Below are 21,088 nucleotides of genomic sequence, written 5' to 3'. Positions count from 1 at the left end.
TTACTGCCCTTGGAGCATCTTTAAAGAACACCTCTGAAGGTGTCCCCAGAATTAGAATATTTTATTTATTTATTTATTTATTTATTTATTTATTTATTTATTTTTAAAGATTTTATTTATTTATTTGAGAGAGACAATGAGATAGAGAGAGCATGAGAGGGGATAGGGTCAGAGGGAGAAGCAGACTCCCCGCCGAGCAGGGAGCCCGATGCGGGACTCGATCCAGGGACTCCAGGATCATGACCCGAGCCGAAGGCAGTCGCTTAACCAGCTGAGCCACCCAGGCGCCCCCAGAATTAGAATATTTTAGAGCTGGAAGAAACTGCAGGTGCCATTTGGACAAGCCTGTATTTTATGGAGGAGGAAGATTCATTCTGGAACTATTGAGATCTAGGGGCAGGGCTCTTGGGTAATGTCAGAGACCACGCTAGCTCCAGGCAGCGCACGTTCTTTCCACTACCCCACGCTGTCGTTCACCGTGTGGTTGTGGCGTGGCATGGTGTGGCACCTTAAATCAAAATTCCAAAGGGATTCTCAATTAGTTAGTTGAGTAAAATGAATTTAACTCCACCTATTATAGCATTAGAAAGAGCTTAAGCCACTTAATAAACGGTAGCTGGAGTCACCTCTTAATGGATAATCATGTTTTCTCATTTGCAGTTTAAGTGCTAGAAGACAGTGACTTTAAAACTGCTCATGAGAGGACCCAATTATCTGATAAGCAATTCCAAAGACCATATACACAAATGCAGAAACATACCTCTTTATGAATGGTGTCTGACAAGGAAAGAGATATTTGTGGCACAGGAGTTCTGGAAAATGTAATTATTTATCCTTTCACAATTAATGAAAGAAATGGAAAATGAAGCTTTCATTTCAAATCCTTTTTATCTGGGTGAACTTTAATTTTACATAATTAAGCTGACTTCACAGTTCAGTGTGTTAAAATATGCAATTAAACAGCATATCAAGGTGAAATGCCTCTTGTTGTTGGCTCGTTGAGAAATCATGCTGCTGAGCTCCCAAGAAGAATGAACACCTGCCTGCCTGCTCTTGTCCCCAGAGCCAGGGACAGCACACAGCCTGCAGGGCTGGCTTCCCAAATACACAGTCGAATTCTCTCACATGTGCCAACTCCTGTGTAAGTTAGTTGGATATTTAAATAGTTTTCACTTCTTTGTTTTTCAGTGGGGTTTTTGTTGCCTTTTTTTTTTTGCATGAGAAAATATTGTGGGACTTTGAGGATGCAACATAGATGATTAACTTTATCTCTTGCAGAAGTTCCTTCTGAGACAACCCTTGCATCTTCAAAGTTGCTGCCTGGAAAATGCTTAAGAAATGTTGCAGGCGGTGTTGAAGGGAGATGCTCTAATGGGATTGAGGGGAGTTCCCTGGAAATTTATTTTAACAGGCCATGGTCTGTCCAGGTAGAGAGCTCACCTGTGTACCTTTCCCTTGTGTTCCCTTTGAATCGTACCTTTGTCATGGTTAATTTATGGCTCAGTAGTATCCTATATTCCCTTAAGGAATCTGTGAATGGAGTACAGCTCAACAATTAGAATGGCGTTCCCTTCCCTGTTTCAATATAGTCTAGGATTTACGTAACAGTGATTCTTGTTTTCTCCATTGGGGAGGGTGTTAGGCAGGACTCATGGATCTAAGCAGTTTCCTTACTGTAGTGACACATGGCAAACCTGAGCCCATTTGGTGGCTTTTCCAGATACACAGAGAAGCGTGTTGCTAGATTAATTATAAATGCTACAAAAAGAAGATATGATCCTATCATGAGATTCCTCAGGACAAACCTCTTTGAATTGGGGGCATACGCTCCACTTGTAGGTTTATTCTCTTTATAATGCTCCTGCTATTTATTATAGGATGACTGGCAGACCATAAAACTAGAAGATTGTTAAAGGTATTATAGTGTGTGTAGTAATATAGTGTATATCAGAACATATGAATGTTTTACTCTTTTGAGCCAAGACTGGAGATATGGTATTGTCTGTTTCTAGGGTACCACTAGCCTCATGGGATTAGTAAATTCTGCTAAAATTCCGTGAGCTAGAATGGCCTCTATCTCATTGCATTGCTCTGACATCCAAAGGAGGCCTTGGCTATCAAGGGACAGAAAAAGAATAGTGAAAAAAATAGTTTTAATAAGTGAAAATTGATATCGATGTATCCATACAAATTGTAAAAGTACCTATTTAAATATAATCAATTTCATATTTACAAGTTATCACCACTTATCAGATGTCTCCTCCCTTAGGATTTATAGAAAGTAACAGTGATGGTAGTTTTGGTTATTGCACGCACTTGAAAGCAATTAAACTACTGTTTAAACTGTTCATACACAAACCTACAAAATCACTGACTGGTCCTCTCCCAAACAATCCAACTTTGGAAGTTTCAACAATGAACCAAGTGTTTAAATAATACCAAACAATAAAAGCTATTTTGTAGAGCTACTATAAGTCTTGTACCATTTCTCAGAAACATGTAGGTTTGATTAAATTTTCTGGTCTGATTTTATACAGACCCTATCGGAGGAGGATCTGAAAGGTTTAAACCATAGAGCTGCTGATACATTCTCAGAATTCAGAGGAAAGAATTTCGATTGTGACATAAGAATGTGGTAAGACGGAAACGTTCCTCAGCATGGCCTGATGCTCTCTGTTATTTCACTGGACCTGATTTGATGACAGATGAACTACTACTGGTTTGGGTCCTTCAGAACCAAATGGAAGAAACTGTGGACTCACGCAAGTGTGATACAAACAAAGACTATGAACGCAGAAAAATCATGTACAGATAGTCCCCAGACCTTACACTGGCCTCTTTTTAAAAAAATTTTGAGAGAGACAGAAAGAGTGGGGGAGGAGCAGAGCGAGAGGGACAAACAAAGTCCTTGCTGAACGTGGAGTCTGATGTGGGGCTTGATCTCATGACACTAAGATCATGACCTGAGCCGAAATCAAGAGTTGGACACTTAACAGACTGAGCCACCCAGGCACCCCTATATTGGCTTTTCACTTTCTTTCCCATCAACACTTTTCCCAAGGTGTTGGAGTGGAAAATGCTTTTTAAAATGAAAACCTCAACTGAAGAGATCAGATATCAACATGTAACTGAATCCAGTGGAAGAAAAGACCCACTTTGAAAACTGTTGAGGGTTATCCTCTAATCCTAGCCATTTCTTTCTGAAGCATGAATTCAGAATTGTTGTCACTCATATACGTGGATAGAAGTTAGAATTCTCAGTTGCCAAGTAAAAAAATCTTCCTGGTTTTGTTATTTTTTAAAAATTTTTCTTGGGGCGCCTGGGTGGCTCAGTCGTTAAGCGGCTGCCTTCGGCTCAGGTCATGATCCCAGGGTCCTGGGATCGAGCCCCACATCGGGCTCCCTGCTCAGCAGGAAGCCTGCTTCTCCCTCTCCCACTCCCCCTGCTTGTGTTCCTGTTCTCGCTGTCTCTGTCAAATAAATAAAAAAAATCTTAAAAAAATAAAATAAAAAAATAAAAATTTTTCTGAACTTCCTTATTTGGGGTCAAAGGATGTCTGGAAAGTTAAACGTTATTAGTATAACTTTAAATTGTACAGTGAATAAATAGCACTCTGGTCCATTATTAGGTGGTGGTAGAAATCAACCACCTGCAGAACCAAGTGGTGTGTTCTTGAATTCATTCTTTAGGGAAAAGTAATTTATTCTAATATTGAGCTATTCTCATTAACTTTGAAGTGAAGCTAACTGGACAGAGACCCGTAGACATCCACCAGATTACAAAGACTGGACTAGGCCTCCAAATGAATGAGCGCAGGTGGCACTTTAAGTCTGTAACAGACTTTATAAAGCATAATGATTATCTTCGTATCATCTTCTTTTTTAATCTAGAAAGTACAACTATGAGAAGGAAGTAATTATGTTTTTAGAAAGCATTACTCCCTTGTGAAAGATTGTTGTGTTTAGAATTTTTTTTAATTTTTTAAATTTATTTTGGAGGGAGAGAGAGAGAGAGAGAATATGAGGGTAGGAACAGAGGGGAGAGGGAGAGGGACAAGCAGACTCCATGCTGAGCGAGGAGCCTGACACGGGGCTTGATCCCACGACCCTGAGACCATGACCTGAGCCAAAACCAAGAGTCAGACGTTCAACCGACTGAGTCACCCAGCTGCCCCATGTTTAGAATATTTTTGATGGAACCAAGTAAACTAGTATGTATTGTGTCTACAAATCAGGATGAGAAAGAGCTCAAAGATGACCGTGCTTTCTTAGACCTCTTGATTTTCTCTCTTTATAGTTCATAGCTTACAAGCATCAACAGCGATGGTCTAAATATAAAGCTTGCTACACTATCATTACATGTGACATTCCTTTAGACACTAATACATTCTTCTATTTGGGGCCTTTTGAAACAGTGAAGAGTTTTTGAAGTTAGCAACCACTTGAAGTAGTAAGCTAAATTTCATAATTCAAGGATGGATTTAGTTTGCAATTAGAAATAAAAACTAGAAGCATCAGTCACTCAGTTGAAGGTGCTGATGTAAGTCCAAAGTATGAAAGTTAAAAATAACAAAGACAAAACAGTGAAATAAATCTAAGTGTGCAACAGACAGAGATGGTAAAATTCTATCCCCAAACACTTGGTTTAAAAGTCTGGAAAGAGAATGGAGAGTCATCTTGAATAAGGACTTGCTACTTCTTATTGGCACTCTGTAATATTTACATATCACTCACTAGTCAATGTCCTGTTTTTTATTCTAGTTTGTGTCTCAGAAGGCATTTTCTTTTGGTAAATAGGAGAACTTTTCACCATCCAGATAACACATTTGAAATTCAGTTAATTAGGTAACTGTTGAAACCCCTAACTATTTAGGGCCAATATCGTGCCTTCTCTCTGAGAGGAGGAGTCTGATTTCAAATAAATGATTGTGAACAGTTTAATAAAGACGTTTGTAGATGGTTTTATGAGATCCCCCCAGGCATTTATTTCAATCTGGAAAACAGCAGAAATACATGGAGAGGATGTACTCTCTATTTAACCAACTAGACCAAAAAAAAAAAAAAAAAAAAAAAGCAAGCTGCATCATAGCCTTTAACTTAGGGAGGGTAAAAGAAACTGGAAAAATGCATTTAAATAATAATGGACTCTGAGAACCTTAGAAAGGTAAAGTGTGAAAATCCTGTATTTCAACTGTGTAAATTTCTTGAGTTGAGTCTAGGGGAAAGTCTATGAACTAGATAGCATTGAAAGACGCAGCAAACTAGACCCACAAGGGAAGCCCTGGACTTGACGTGCTTGAGGCATAGAGATAAGAGTTCCCCAGAGGAATCTTACCTTTGTTTTCTGCCTTCAGTTCTTCTGCCATCAAGCTGTCTTGTCGGTTACCAAGCACAAATGCCAGAAATGAGAGGATCAGGGCATCCAAAATCCCAATAATAGCCAGGATGTACGCCCAGCGAACTGAACAAGCCCCGAGAGTGTACTTGTCTGTCTTTTCTCCACACATCCGTTTTACTTCATCTGAATCCCAGCCATCAGGGAAAATCATACAGCCAAGCACAAGGCAGGCAGCTGAGAAAGAGAGAGAGAGAAAAAAAGGAAAAAACAAAGTAGTTAACATAAATGTTATTTTAATAAATACTGCTACTGTGTGTCAAATCATTGCTTCAAATTCTTGATTTTTTTAAAAAAGATTCTATTTATTTGAGAGTGAGCATGAGAGAGAGCAAGAGCAGGGGGGAGGGCAGAGGGAGAGGGAGAAGCAGACTCCCCACTGAGCAGGGCGCCTGACTCAACTCCATCCCAGGACCCTGAGATCATGACTTGAGCTGAAGGCAGATGCTTAACCCACTGAGCCACCCAGATGCCCTCAAATTCCTGATTTAAAGAACAGCAAATCTTATCACTCTCCTACCCTGAATATTTGTGGGTGTTCCCCCCACTCCGCCGGTTTACTTAAAAGCAGCCTAGCCCTGCAGCTCTGGGAGCACTCTTTATCGTGAGCCTGAGCATTCTGAGAGAGGTTAAGGTATGCTGATCTATAAGAAAATACTAAAAAAATCGAATTTTGGTGTGCATTTGTGAGAAGGCTTCCATTGCAAATAAACCATAAGGAATCATAACACTGCAGAATGACAGTTCAACACTGGCTTTGAAGAGCTCCACAGCAGCCAGATAAGGAATTAGGATAACATGGAAAATACCCAGTGTAGGTGGACTTTGAGTCATAGTAAAAAATAATTTCATATTGGAACCTCCTTACACACACACACACACACACACAGAAAAGTTTCTTGAATCTATACTTAGCAGATGCAATACACCCTGATATTTTCTTTTCTAATCTCTGTTCTATTTCATTTTTAGAAGGCTGAAAAAAACTGCAACATGTTGTGGTACCAGAATTTTTAATGGAAATTCAGGAATTTAAGCAGAATACTTATATTCCATCTCCCAAATATCACTATGGGAATCCTATGAACACTTTTTATAGAATATGTCACTTTGCAGATTACGGAAGATAAGTGGTCATTTGTTGCCACTCTATATTTAATTATTTAGGGATAAATGAAGATAGCTTTAGGTTATGGAGGGCTTTCTGAACAGGTGTGTTCATTAATTCACTAATTCATTGGTTCATTCACTAATTCAACAGCTACATATTGATGATCTCCTATGGAGTGCCAGGCACCTTTCCTGGTGCTAGAGATAACAGCAATCAAGAAAAGAGACATGGCTTATACTATGTTTTAGCAGGGAAAGAGGCAAAAAAAAAAAATGAGTAACACGCAAATAAAATAGTTGGAAGTTGAAGTCCTAGGTAGGAAAGAAACAAAGGGCTTGGATAAAGAATAACAGTAAGGCCTCTTGAGGGGGTGACATTTAAGCGAAGGCCAGAAAGAGACAAGGCACTAGACCTATGAAATTGATGGGAAAGATGTTCCAGGCAACAGCATGTGCAAAGGACCTGGGGTTGGAGAGAGGCCTGGGGTATTTGAGGAGCGACCAGGAGATCAGTAATGGGATGGAGAAGGTGATCATGTTGAGGTTGCAAGGGAGGCAGGGGCTATGCCTCAAGGCAGGTTCTGGTTTCCAGGGCATGCCACTTAAGAAGACTATGACGCCACAACCAATGTACAGTTGTGTGATGGTCAGGGCCAAACAATTCCTGAAGCTGGCAAGCTGCTACCTCTTGAACAAGCCAGCAGTGGACACCTGATTTCCTATTTTTTATAGGAGCATGACTCCACAGGCAGGTGTGGAGGACGCAGAGACCAAGAGGGAAGACTGCCCGGGAGAACTTGGATTTAGTGTCTCATGTTATATTACAGAACAGTACGTGTGCAGGATCTCTGCATAAGTAGGTGTCATGGACACTTCCCTAGTTTATGCCTCATTATGTCTCAGAAGGAACCCTAACTTCCCTCTGCCTTCAGTTCACCTCGCTCTAATCCAGATCACATATGATTGCTGAGACCATCATGTTCCAAACCTTCGGTGGCTTCCCCCTCACCCCTCACTGGTACTGAAGAACATGCAGACATCTTAGGCTCCATGATCTAGCCCCCACTTATTTTCCCAGCTCCCCTCCCCTTTAGACTCTCCATTTCACTTGGGTTGAGCCACACCTGACTCCCTGTCTATGCACCAAGTTTGGGGATCATTCTCTTTTTTTCTTCTGTCTCCAGTATTTGCCACCATTGTGCCTAAATAGTCCACTCCTAAATATCTTTCAACAATCAAGTCAAATGCAACACCCCCCACAAAGTAAGCCATCTCAAATTCTTCTTGACCTACAATATTGCCCTTCTCAGAACCCCTGTAGCCACTGACTGTACCTACTTAGAGTCCTTGTAGCTTTTTACATTTGTTACTTATTTACTAGTATTTCAATTAACAGACTGTAAACTTTCTGAGGAAGGAAACTTTGGTAAGCTGCCATACTCCTAGCACCTAAAACAATGCCTTGTAGATAGCTGGCACTAAAATACTTTTGAATGGGAAAGTAAAACAAATGAGTAAATGAACTAAAACACCTAAACAGTATACTCCAATATATAGTTTATAGAAGTCAATATTACAACTACCCAAGGTCACAAATCTACTTAGATTCATCTTTAAAAGGGGACATTCAACAGAGATAATTTTGTTATGATCAGACAATAGATTACAAGTACTCAGGAGAACAATTAGAAAAATGTTGATGGGGAGGCCTGGGTGGCTCGGTAGGTAAAGTGTCTGCCTTTGGCTCAGGTCATGATCCCAGGGTCCAAGGATCGAATCCCGCATCAGGCTCCTTCCTCTGCCCACTCCCCCTCCTTGTGCTTGCGTGCATGTGCTCTCCCTCTCTCTCTGACAAAATCTTTAAAAACAGAAAAAAAAGAAAAAAGTTGATGATTTCAAAATATTTCAAATTCCCACTCCTTCTGTTATCTCCTAGCACTCAATACCAACATGGCCTCCAAGGTCTTTCTAGCAATGATGATCTGTGTATTAAAAAAAAAAAATGTAGTTTCCATGAGCAAAAATTAACTTTCTTTGGGAAGACACACAAGATGCTTGAATCCAAACCACAGTTGAGAAAAATATCCTCTAAAAATACTATGTTACTTGGAAGATTGTAAAAATATTCTAAATGTTTTTTACACATTAAATAATGTTTATGTATGAGAAAATTACTTTCTGATGCAGAAAGAATGAAAACCAAGTATTTTTCCTTTATGAATGGGAATCACTTGGAGAATGACACTCTTATATTACTTATAGCTCTGGCAAAACTTAATAGAAATCACCAAGTGACACAGGTTTGGGCAGGTTATTGGACATTGCAGGACAACTTCACTGCAACAGGATATTTGTGGAATGGTGACATCAATAAAGACATCTTTTGTCAAGGTCTTCCTACACTGAGGGTAGATTATCTTAAAAGGTCCATTTCTAGAAATTCTGAGTTACAGATCAGGATAAAAACAGAGGCAGAATTAATAATCTGAAACTAAAACCACAGGAGAATAAGAGTGGTTCTATCATTGCTCCCTATCTTCAAAGGATAGGATTTCCTTAATCAAATTTTACAAGATGAATCTGAGGCGATAGAGGACAGGCAATTGTGCTTCATTTTATGCAACGGTATTTGGCTCAAAGTTACAAAACAGAATTTTTGAAATGGAATTCTTATTGTCGATAGGCTAAGGGAGTAGCCATTCAGAGAAATCTGAGGATAAAACCTGGGCTGACAGCGTCGGGCTCCGGCCTCTTGGGGAAAATGTTTAGGTCTCCCCCGAGTAAGGGTACTCCACACCAGGTGTCCGGTAGGCCACAGGGCACTGGAATGTCTTGGATGCCCCACTCACTTCTTGTTGGCCTTCTTTTTAAAGTGAAACATTTGGTCTTCTTCTAATGTATCTGTTCTGAAAATCTGGATGGTCCTATTATAGAATAAAAATTAAGCTCAATTGCATTTAAAAGCTTTTAAAGCTTTGTAAGTGAAATCTGTGACTAAAATCCAATTTTTAAAAAAGATTTTATTTATTCATTTGTTTGAGAGAGAGCGCGAGCGAGAGTGCACGCATGTGAGCAAGCACGAACGGAGGGGAGGAGTAGAGGGAGAAGGACAAGTAAACTCTGCATTGAGTGCAGAGCCTGATGCAGGGCCAGATCCCAGGACTGTGAGATCATGACCTGAGCTGAAGCCAAAAGTCAGATGCTTAAGTGACTGAGCCACCCAGGTGCCCCCAAATCCAATTTTTATTTTATTTTTATTTTTATTTTTTTAAAGATTTTATTTATTTGACAGAGAGAGACAGCGAGAGCAGGAACACAAGCAGGGGGAGCGGGAGAGGGAGAAGCAGGCCTCCCGCCGAGCAGGGAGCCCGATGTGGGACTCGATCCCGGGACCCCAGGATCATGACCTGAGCTGAAGGCAGACGCTTAACGACTGAGCCACCCAGGCGCCCCAAATCCAATTTTTTTTTTTTTAAAGATTTTATTTATTTATTTGAGAGAGAGAGAAAGCATGAGAGGGAGGAGGGTCAGAGGGAGAAGCAGACTCCCCGCTGAGCAGGGAGCCTGATGCGGGACTCGATCCCGGGACTCCAGGATCATGACCTGAGCCGAAGGCAGTCGCTTAACCAACTGAGCCACCCAGGCGCCCCCAAATCCAATTTTTAAATAAATAAATCCTATCCTTTTGAAAGCTGTGTTCCCACATGGCCATTACATAACAAAAATTTTAGTTTCTGACAATGTATTACCAAAATATACATATTCTTCTCCCCTGATCCAAACTTCCCCTACTTGGCTATTTTATTTTTGAAATGCGAAGTCCCCCCAAAGTTATAGTGTATTTAAGATTATTTGAAGCCATTAAAATAGTTTAGGCCCTGTTAGTTTCTTTGGAAAGGTATTACTATGTTCCACATTAATGCTTGAGCGCTGTAATAAATTCTGTTTTCTGGCATCCTATTAGCCAGAACCTTATTAACCTGCACAATGTGTATAGCCAGTGGAAACCAACAGCTGTTCCTAATCCTAAGCAGTACCTGCAAGATCCTAGGCTAATGTCTCAGTCAATGAAAAATTCAATAATATTCCTCTTGGTTTTATAATTATTTCTAATGCTTTACAAATCGATCATTCTAGAAGATGTAGCAGCATCACTCTATTAAACATTAGAATACACAAGGCACCGGGACATTTGATTAATTTGGACATGCTATTTCCTGACCATGAGGAATACATGGAGAATTAGTTCCAATTGGACTATTATCCCCAAATGGGTTTCTTATTAGAATGTCACCTTAGGAAATGACTAACTTCCTTGGAGCGATAGATTCCTTCATTTCAGCGGCAGGTTTTCTGGAAGTGTATCAGAGAACGTTTTTGAATGTTAAAGAGCTCACAAGCTGGAGGTGAGTAGAGAACAATGATGGAAAGAAACCCGTGTCCTTACTGTATGCTGTCAGGACCTCTAACTTAGAACACATAATAAGGATGTCCTTGTGAGGACAGTACGGTTGAGGTCAAGTTTAAGCGTATTCCAAATGGTTAGGAAGCATTCACATTCCAAAAGAACCCTCTTCCTGAAGGCTGATGATGCCCACAGTGGGTTCTTCTGAAACCGAACACAAACAACTAGAAACTCCCTAGAGCCGCTGACTGCTCTGTCAGTTTTCTGGCCAAAGAGCCAAATGTAAGCTCTGTGAAGGAAACGTCCTTAGAAAACTCCACCAGGGTTTTTAATGGGGTCTTTCTCCAAAGGAAAACATAGCAAGATGAGAAAAGCAAGGGGGTGGGTGGGGGAGGGCGATGATGTGGGTCCCGTGGGCCTGCCGACGCCGCTGGTCCAACTCCCCTAATCAGGACTTTGAACCTGAGAATGGCTTATTCTGGGGACAGGAAGAAGTCTAAATTCATTCTTTAAAAAGTCCACGCACTGTTGCACAAAAAGCACGATAAGTTGCCTCATGTTGCTGAAGCAGTCGCGGGGAACGCGGTGGAAAAACGAGCCTGCATTCATTTAACCCCATCAATGACTCGGGCTTGCGCTCCTTGAAGGAACTGACTGCAGCAGAGCCTGGGCCACGCTCCGCGAGGGAACTTTCCGGTGATTGTCACTCCGAACAGCTGGGGAAGGAGAGGCGCCCCTTCCCACAGCTCCTTCATTAGCCAACAAGCCCGAGCCACGGTATTTATACATCTGCGGAAGGTATCATGTTTACACCTCAGTTTACCTCTGGGTAACTGAGTTGCCAGGGAACCCAGGACACGGAATACTGTGGGTTAGAGTCCGGCGGAGAAAACAAACGGGCTCCTGATCAATTTTGGTCTTAAACCCAGTATAATTTTACGAGCATTTACCTTGAGCTCATAGCACAAAAGATACCACATCCCTTAGAAAGCGGGGGACGAAAAAGTGTGAATAAACACTGGGCTCTCCGAAGAGAAGAGTCAGACAGGGGTGTGTGATGATGATAAAAGCTCCTCCACGCTGCCTAGATGCTCAGCCCTCATTGCCCGGGGAAAGGGCCATGCATCTCTCTGTACCTCCCGCTGAGTCAGCCGCGCGCCCCCAGCATCACTGAAAGGGCTAATCAGGCACCTGCCCACACCTGCACTTAGGAGCTACATAGTGGAGAAAAAGCTTTTCCAAAAGAGGATGCCAGACAAGGGGAAAAACCATTAATGGTACAACATCACTTGCTCATTTACCCAAATTTTGAGGTTTAATAGCCAAGGGTAACACAAATCAGAATTTAGAACTTAAAAACACGATGCAGTTCTGATCTCTAGGATGTTCACTAGTCGGCTTTTGACATGTATCTTGGATCCAGTCAAATTCCTTAAACTCTTGATAGTGACTTAGTTAAGAATAACACACATCATAATAGCTAATAATTATTAACGCTCACAAGTAGGGTACAGTGCACATCATCTCATTTAATTCTCAAAGCCAAGCGGAACATGAGAGCACTTGTTCTTGGCTTTTCTAGTTTCCACAAAAAGGGGTTTTTCCTAAAATACTCTTGGCGCCTTATCCCACACCTTATTCCTCTCCATGGAGATGGAGTGATTTCCCGGAGGAAAATCTGGGCATACCGGCCCAGCCCCCTCCTGACCTTACCTTAGGTGCTGTTTGCCTACACGAGGCCCGTGTCCCACTCCTCTGCGTTGGGGATTGAACACAGGGCGGGCTTGCTTTTCCAGTGCTAAGAGTGGGAAGGTAAGTAGGCCTAATTCTGAGGGAGCAGCTTAGGAAGTCCTTTTGGCCGAGCGACCCAGAGCCATTTCTTCAACCTAGTCTTTCTCATAATAAAGGGGATATTTTGGGTTCCTGCTGCCAATTCTCTTTCTCAGTGGGTTCAGAGCTGAGGAGGGTCCCCCAGTCTGGGAGACTGGAAGTCTTTGATTAGAGAACCGGCATGGTTGGGTTGTGGCGAGCACCCTCTTCTGGGTTGCAGAAGACTGGCTTGTATCCTCACGGGGTGGAGAGAAAGCTAGCTCTCGCTCTCTCCGCCCCTTCTTAGCCCCTTCTTATCCAGGCACTAATCATCTATGAGGGCTCCACGCCCATGACCTAATTACCTCCTAAAGGCCCCACCTCCTCATACCATCACACTGGGATTAGGGTTTCAACCTATGAGTCTTGAGGAGACATAAAAATCCAGTCCATTGCAGAGGGGGGACAGACGGTCTCTGAACCCCAACGTTATTTTCTGTTTTACATATGAGGAAGCTGAGGCACAGAACTTTCAAATACCTTGCCGAAGGTCACACAAAGCTCACAAATGGGACAGCCAGATTTGAATCAGACAGTCTAGTTTTGGAATCCATGCTTTTAACACCAACTATGCTATTACCCTTTCCTTATTAACGATAATAATGCACGTGAAATCACTTTAGAACATTGGTTTTAGTATTAAGAACACTTACAGAATCTTGGTATTGCTTAACATGGTGTTTATAATCAGACATTTATTCTTTGAGTACGAGAGCTACTACTAAAACGATACTTAGAAACTGTGAGCTTTTATATGCATAAATATTTCTTTTGTTTACACTACTGTTTCACCTAATCAGTATTTCATCTTATACATAATGCCAAGAGCATTTGACTAGTTATAAAGTCTACATGCGTCGAACGGGAATTAATGAGGTTTTACTACATAAATACATGTATATTTGGATTTATACACATTTCACAAGAAAATCCACCCTGATTTTTTGGCTTGATATTTTAAGTTGCCTATGTGTCAGCCAGACGTTCTTATATGTTCTTATATTCCTTTTGAGATTATATGTATAAATATATATATGTCTATGAATACATATGTACCTTCTTAATTTATACATGGTTACTTGCATGTAACATAATACCTCCCTCGGGGAAAAATAAAGATACGAATCAACTATGTTCTACTGAAGTTTCTGAGTAACTTCTCTGGCTTGTAGTAGACACATTGTTTTAATGGACACTTTCATAAACATAACTGAAGGTGCTGACAGGTCTCCAACACGTCTGAAATGGTTTTTGTTTGTTTCTTTGCAGGAAAGCCCTTGACTCAGGCAACATTTTCATGTGCGAAAATCTACACTGCATTTCAGACATAGGGTCTGAAGAAAAGATTCTTCCTCTATGCAACCATATGAACAGAACCCTTTGTAGTACATGTATCACCATCCTCTCAGCAAAATCCGCTGGAGCCAGGATGACAAAGCGACCCAGATTAATAATTCCCCGGCCAGCAGTTTCCCATGTGGCTCGTTGTACCGCGGCTATTTTATCCGTGAAACAAGGAGGCCGGCGGAGATCACTGAATTCTACCTACTCTTTACCTTATATTACTCATAGTTAGGAATCAATCTGTACTTATTGATGCTCCATGCATACACATATTATGGGAAATAACGAGCTTGGAGAATGCTTCCCGAACTGACTCGTGTCTTCTTGAAAAGCAGGTGCACGCGGGTGGCGCACTGGCTCTCGCCTGCTTCACCACGGGACTCAGGGAAGGTCACTGTTGGCCGCCATTGGACAAGGTCAGGGATCTGCGGCCAATCTGGTTACCAGGATTTCATTTCTCAGCACAAGGGGTAACTTGAGGAGCAAGGAAATTCCTTCTCAGTGAGGATGAGCTCTCCCAAGCCTGTGGGAGCCCCTGGAGGCAGAGTGCCCATTTCTTTCTTTCTTTTTTTTTTTTTTTAAAGATTTTATTTATTTATTTGACAGAGAAAGATACAGCGAGAGAGGGAACACAAGCAGGGGGAGTGGGAGAGGGAGAAGCAGACTCCCCGCCAAGCAGAGAGCCCGATGCGGGACTCGATCCCGGGACTCCAGGATCATGACCTGAGCCGAAGGCAGTCGCCTAACCGACTGAGCCACCCAGGCGCCCAGAGTGCCCATTTCTATACGCTTTCCTGAAAGGAATATGGCACCAGTGGCAAGCTTTTCTTTTCTATGGCTTGCTCTCTTTTATATGTTTATGTTTTTTTTTAATTTTAGTACAGTCGACACACAATATTATATTAGTTTCAGGTGCACATAGTGATTTGACATTTATATCCCTTAGTAAATGCTCATCACGATAAGTGTAGTTACCATCTGTCACCATACACAGATATTACAATATTACTGACTATATTCCTCATACTGTATTTCATATCACCATGACTTACTTATTTTATAACTGAAAGTTTGTACCTCTTAATCCCTTTTGCCTATTTCGCCCATCCTCCCCCCCCCAACACTCTGGCAACCACCAATTTGTTCTCTGTATTATGAGTCTGTTTGCTCACTTTTGATTTTATTCTCCTGAAGTAACATTTTAATGCTTTAGAAACTTCAAATGGCAAAAATGAATTGTTCAAAAGAAACATGTGGAAAAACTAAATACTGCATGCCAAAAATGTCAGAAGCAGGACCAAGCTCAAGAAAGATGACCATCCTTTGTAAGCATGGATCTCACTTCCAAGGGGTGATCAGATGCACAGATTTTCACATTTCTAATAGACTCCCAGGCTGTGCTTTTTCACAGTTTAAGCTGATTATCTATCTATCTATCTATCTATCTATCTATCTATCTATCTATCTATCTCTCAATCATCTACCTATCAATCTATTTATCTATCTGCCTACCTACCTACTTACTTACTTCCTGCCCTACCTTTCTTTATCTATATATCCCTCTACACCAGGCCTGGTCCTTACACAGTTAAAGAACGGTTGTATAAGCTATAGAGTGCTGTCATTCTCTTTGCAGAAAGGACTCATAATATCATTTAGGACAGACACGATCTAGACCAGGCACTTACTTTTCCACCACATTGAAAAGGGCAGAGCAGCATGATGGGGCTCTGGATAACAAAATCTACGAGCTGATGGTTCCTTACGTCTATTCTGCTTCTCTTCAGTGTCACTTCTGCCCTCCCATCCCCTCACCCCTTGAATGCTTAAGATGAAGGTTCTGTGGACTCAGAGGAACTGATTTATGACATTTAAACAAACAAAAATCTAAAGAAAAAGACAACTGTGGCAAATTGTTTAAATTCCCTTTTTTCCCCTTTTTATTTCTTATTCCCTTTTCCCAGCAGATTTTCCTTAAAATGTGTTTTTAGCTTTCCATTTTCTTTGCTGCTTCTTCAAAACAAATTATCCAGACTTTGGAAAATAAATAATTTGAGATATGTTAGGCTTCAACCAATCTATGGCAAGATCTTCTGGTAATTTATGTATTTATAGAGAATGCTACAGCTTCCGAACAAGAAACTCCCCAGAGAAACTGAATTGGAATTGGCAGTAGGTATCAAAAAAAGTGTGGGACAAAAACCAGGTCAAGAGAGGGTAAAAGAAGTCAGCGTGTTAAATGTTCTGTCAAAAAATTTTCGCACATCTTTCAACTTCAAATTCTGAAAGCAGTAGCCAAAAGTTTATAGATAAAACCTTGACCAGTGTGACATTTGAACAATGCTTGAATCAGAACAATGACTTCCCTTGACTAAAATGAAATTTAACCGAGTCTTAACCTGCCAGTGAAATGCCCAGAAGGTGGTTTTGCTTTGAACTTGGGTGCTACAGAGTAGCCTCAGGCAGGGCTGAGGGTAAGTTCTAGAACCTGAGCAGGAGCTTGGGCTTTTGCTGTCTGCCCTTGGGGATCTTTCCTCCCCTCAGGGTTCTGTACTTTCACCCTTTATCCACAGGTTCCAGGTTCCTTCTGGGAATACAAAAAAATCTGTTGTGATTCATTTGCTACTCTCCCAGCTGAGGCTGGGGTTTACCCATGGAAATACAGTACTGTGATGATCTAAAACATTTTAAGTTCTGGGATGATGGTCATGTGAATTACTGATAGACTCTGCTAGTTAGAAACATTTAATAAAGTGATAGGATGGTACACTTGTTCTAATTCATTTCACTAAAGAATTTCCTTGTTCTTCTTTTATTTTTTCTTTTACCACTATCTGAATCTAGAGTACTAGTTACCTGTTTGCCCAGACAGAGTAGCAGATACTAGTTCTTGTTGGAGACAAATATAGGACCATGAGCAGAACTTAACATTTCTGAATGGAAATTGAGAACAGTCTAAAATGGCTGTGATCCAGGCTTGGGTCCGGTCCCTAGCTTGACTTGTGCTCAGCTCCAGGGAGTAAGAGAAGATGAATACACATTCTCCCCCCTACAACAAGTCTGCTCCCCCTCTTCAAGGTATTATTTGTATTCTTCAAGGAGAAGTCACTTTTTGTATATAAAAGAAATATCATTTGAGACAAGTTATGGTTTGGCTGATTCTAGAGTCAATGGCAATCTAAATATTCCTTTCTTCATAATGTGCATTTGTTTTCCATTGTTACTGCAACAAATCACCACCGCCAACCTAGTGGCTTAAAACGACACAAATTTATTATCTTATAGTTCTGTAGATCAGAATTCTGATATGGGTCTGGCTGGGCTAAAATCAAGGTGTTGTAGGGCTGCATTCCATTCTGGCGGCTCTGCAAGACAATTCACTTTCTTCTCTTTTCCAGCTTCAAGAGAGTGCCAGCATTCCTTGGTTCCTGGCCCCTGGTCATCTTCAAGTCAGCAATGGCAAGTCGAGTCTTTTTTGTGTACCATCTCTCTGATCCTCTTGTTTACTTCTTCTCCTTCTAGTTTTAAGAATTCATGTGATTAGATTAGGCCAACCTGGATAATCTCCCCATCACAAGGTCAGCTGATCAGCAAAATTAATTGTGTCCACAAACATAATTCCCCTTTTCCATGTAACCTAACATAGTCACAGGTTCCAAGGGCTAGTGTGTGGACATCTTTGGGAGGCATTATTCTACCTACCATGTAATATGATACATAGCAGTGTCTTGGTGTAATCTTGTTCCCGTCTTCTGATTTGTAGCTCCTGCGGTCCAGATAGAGGCACATGAAGTCAGTTGTAGATCTATTATATGGGATGAACCCTGAGCACCCGTGCCTCTCACAACTGGCCTTCCATGGATCATGGTTGGGTTTTCTCAGCTTGTGACATGGCTCTGTCTTGGTTTCCTGATTATATGGTTTCTTGTTGGGGCCAACATTTGATCTTCTTTTCAGTCTGCTTGTCTGGAGTCCTGATATTTTGCTTGGCTCTGTTACGTAAATTCTTTTTCTTATGCTGTTAAAGGCAAGCTGGAGTTATGTTCCAAGAAGGTGGATTACCTTGACCAAAGCAAGTGATGTTCAGAATGGCCTTGACTTATGGGCCTTCTAGCTGCAGGACCCAATCCACCGCTTGCCCACTCTCTGCCTTGGACATTACCTCCAGCTTGAATCAAGCCTAACTTTGCAATCCTTTGAGCCACTGGCTAGTCCCAGTAGTGGCTCAGGGTAAGATCAGTCTTGCTTGTCCCAATTTTCTCCCTTTCAGCACTGGCTTCCTGTTGGGGTTGTAACAAATATCTGGCTAAGCTCATCTAAACTGCAGCAAACAAGGCCATCTCAATAGCTCCAGCCCTGTAGAGTCCGTCACCAGAGACTATATTTTCTCCATTCTTCCTTAAAATGTGGGTGATCAACATCCAACACTGTGGTATCTGCAGAGTGACAGAGCTAAATAAAAGCTTCCTGAAACTTCTGCCAGGTGACACGTTTGGAAGTTTGAGTAAGAGTACATATGTGTTCTGTCCCCTTATCTCTAGGTACTAATGTATTCAACCTGTGGCCCAACCTTCACCCTCTGAACGTATCTTCACAAAGACAGGCAACATACTGGGAGGTCCAGAACCAGTTGCATGAAGTTAGTTATGGGTCTAGTGTGTAGGATGAGCTCAATATCTCAATTCTTACCCATGACTCCCATGTGATCAGTGCTGATCTCTGGACACTAATGATATTATTATTTTTCTATAAAGCCAGAGTCATCAGTTAGGCTTCTGGGAGTCCAGAATCCCCAGTGAAATTAGTAGTGTGAAGAAGAAAAGATCTGTCAGAGAAATTGGAGCAAAACCCAGTAGTGTCTTCATTTGCCTTGAGTATTCCGGTAATGTGAAAATGAGAGCGAACATTATTGAATACTTGTGCTAAGCACTCTCTTATATGAATCAACTCATTTAAACTGCATTACACCCCTATGAAGTAGGTACTATTATTACCCCCATTTTATAAAAGATGAATCAAGAAGGGAGATCTTAAGTAACTTGAAAAATATCACACATAGTAAGTAAGGTGCCAGGATTGACACCTTGGGTAGTTCCATCTCTTAACCATTATACAGTTATAGAGTTTAATTTTTCCTATTCCAGGAAGACACATGGCTTTTCTCTGACAGTAAAATTAGAATGCTTAAAGAGAAGCAGATTCACCTAAGAACTGGTGAGACTGATGTCGATAATCTGGCAAAGACTGGACTGTGACTTCATTAAGTACAGTCAACAAGTAAGGTCAAAGTAGGTTGGAAGGAATGCAAAAATTGGACTCACCAACAAATATCTGTATTGCAGTACATCGCTAGAAGGCTATTACTGAGAAATTGTCTTGTGGTGGAACAATGCTAGAGTTCCCATGAACATTAAGAAACGGACCGATTTATCTCAAGGTATTGGCATTCTGAATTGTCAAAATGACATCCCTAGAAATAACTGGCAGCAAAATCTCAGTAAACTAAAGGTAGGAACTTCATTGATCTTTGTTGTTGTTGAACTTTAGAGCAATATATTCCCAGCTAAGGGAGTTCTTGTCAGTGGCTGATGAGAGTCTTACGAGGTGCCATTTTTTGAATGGCCAGACATAAAGCAATTTTACATATCCCTGGCAAATAGCCTCTTCAGTCAGGTAACTATTATTTATGTTGCAGGCCTGGGGATACTGGTAATTAAAACAAATCTAATTCCCTTTGTCAAGGGACTTGTAATCGAAAAGGTACCCAGTTTAACTGCTGTAACGAATAACCAAGGGAGGACAAAGGGAGACACAGACTGCTCTGTGTAAATGAACATATAACATTTGGACCTCCAAGCTAAGCTTTGTAATCTCAAATTTAAGATTTTTTGTTTGTTTGTTTCAGACCATTATTCTTTCAACCAGATCTAAGATTTGGAAGAGGATGGGGGACAGAAGACTGAGATTTGGAGGAGGGAAGTAAAAGAGTGTCTGTGTGTGTGTGTGGGGGGGGGCATGTCTATTTAATTATAGCATGTAAATATTCACATATAGCTATAAATATAACTGTTAAGAATAGGAAGGTAACTAGTATCAAAATAGAAATATGCAGAACTTATAATTACCAGGGAGAAAAAAGAGATTTTTAAAAAGGTAATAATTTTAGGCAAAGAAAAGTGAACTTGGTTTAGTCTCAAGCTGAAGGAGGTCTGGGGATGTTTCTGTTTTATTACAGTAAGATTCAAACTCAAGCTCCCTATATCATCAGTAGTGTGGTGTGTTGCTCATCTCTTCTACTGAAGTGCAGACAACAACAGATACCAACACTAGATGCTTCCAAAGTGAGAGCTATGTTTCCTCGAAAGAGCCCACATTTCAGGGAAAAATGACTTCCTATTCCTATATTTTGGATGAGGACACCTCATATCTTCTTCAGTGCCAGATCCTAGAATGCTACCTAGAAATGTGAAGTGATCTGTAGACTATAAAAGCTGACCAGAACCTCACTCTTGGGCCTTTCTGTATGGGAATGGGTGTTTGGTTGTTTCTGCTAACCCTCCAAGCTGGCCCTTGAAAGTGAGGGGAAAAGAGTTCTAGGCACCCACACTTCTGCTCTCCTCTTCCCTTTTATTTCTGACATATCCTAGGACTTTGGCCTCTCTGATGTCCCTCCGGATTTCCTTCTTTGTATTTTCTGGAAGTCAGCACCATTTCATGGTTTTAGATTACTCGTTTGGTTTGGCTTGGCTTGGCTGGTAGTCATGGCCAAATATGTCTCCCTAAACCTCACCTCTTCTCCTTTTATGCATCCCCTTTCCTGCGTTGGGTAGGGGATCACACTGGTTCCTTACATTCTGCGGGACGTTTTTTCAGTCATGCAGATGAAAGCAGTGGAGAACTCATCCTGTCTTTTATAAGGCAGGATGGATCCAGTGTACTGAAAAATCTAAACAAACAAACAAAAA

At 41.2% G+C, this 21,088-nt stretch overlaps 1 protein-coding gene across 1 annotated transcript in view; it reads right to left on the bottom strand.

The window, feature by feature from the left end:
- Positions 1-5,261: 5,261 nt before the first annotated feature.
- Positions 5,262-21,088, bottom strand: part of LHFPL3 (LHFPL tetraspan subfamily member 3) — a 412,245-nt gene continuing 396,418 nt past the window's right edge. The window contains exon 2 of the mRNA XM_045865043.1: positions 5,262-5,572. Within this exon, the coding sequence (XP_045720999.1) occupies positions 5,262-5,572 (311 nt within the window). The remainder of the gene's footprint in view (positions 5,573-21,088) is intronic.

This window comes from Mirounga angustirostris, unplaced genomic scaffold, assembly GCF_029215605.1.
Source record: "Mirounga angustirostris isolate CCGP_5_RB_7025 unplaced genomic scaffold, mMirAng1.0.hap1 SCAF_12, whole genome shotgun sequence".
Lineage (NCBI taxonomy): Eukaryota > Metazoa > Chordata > Mammalia > Carnivora > Phocidae > Mirounga > Mirounga angustirostris.
This window is presented reverse-complemented; position numbering and strand designations above follow the sequence as displayed.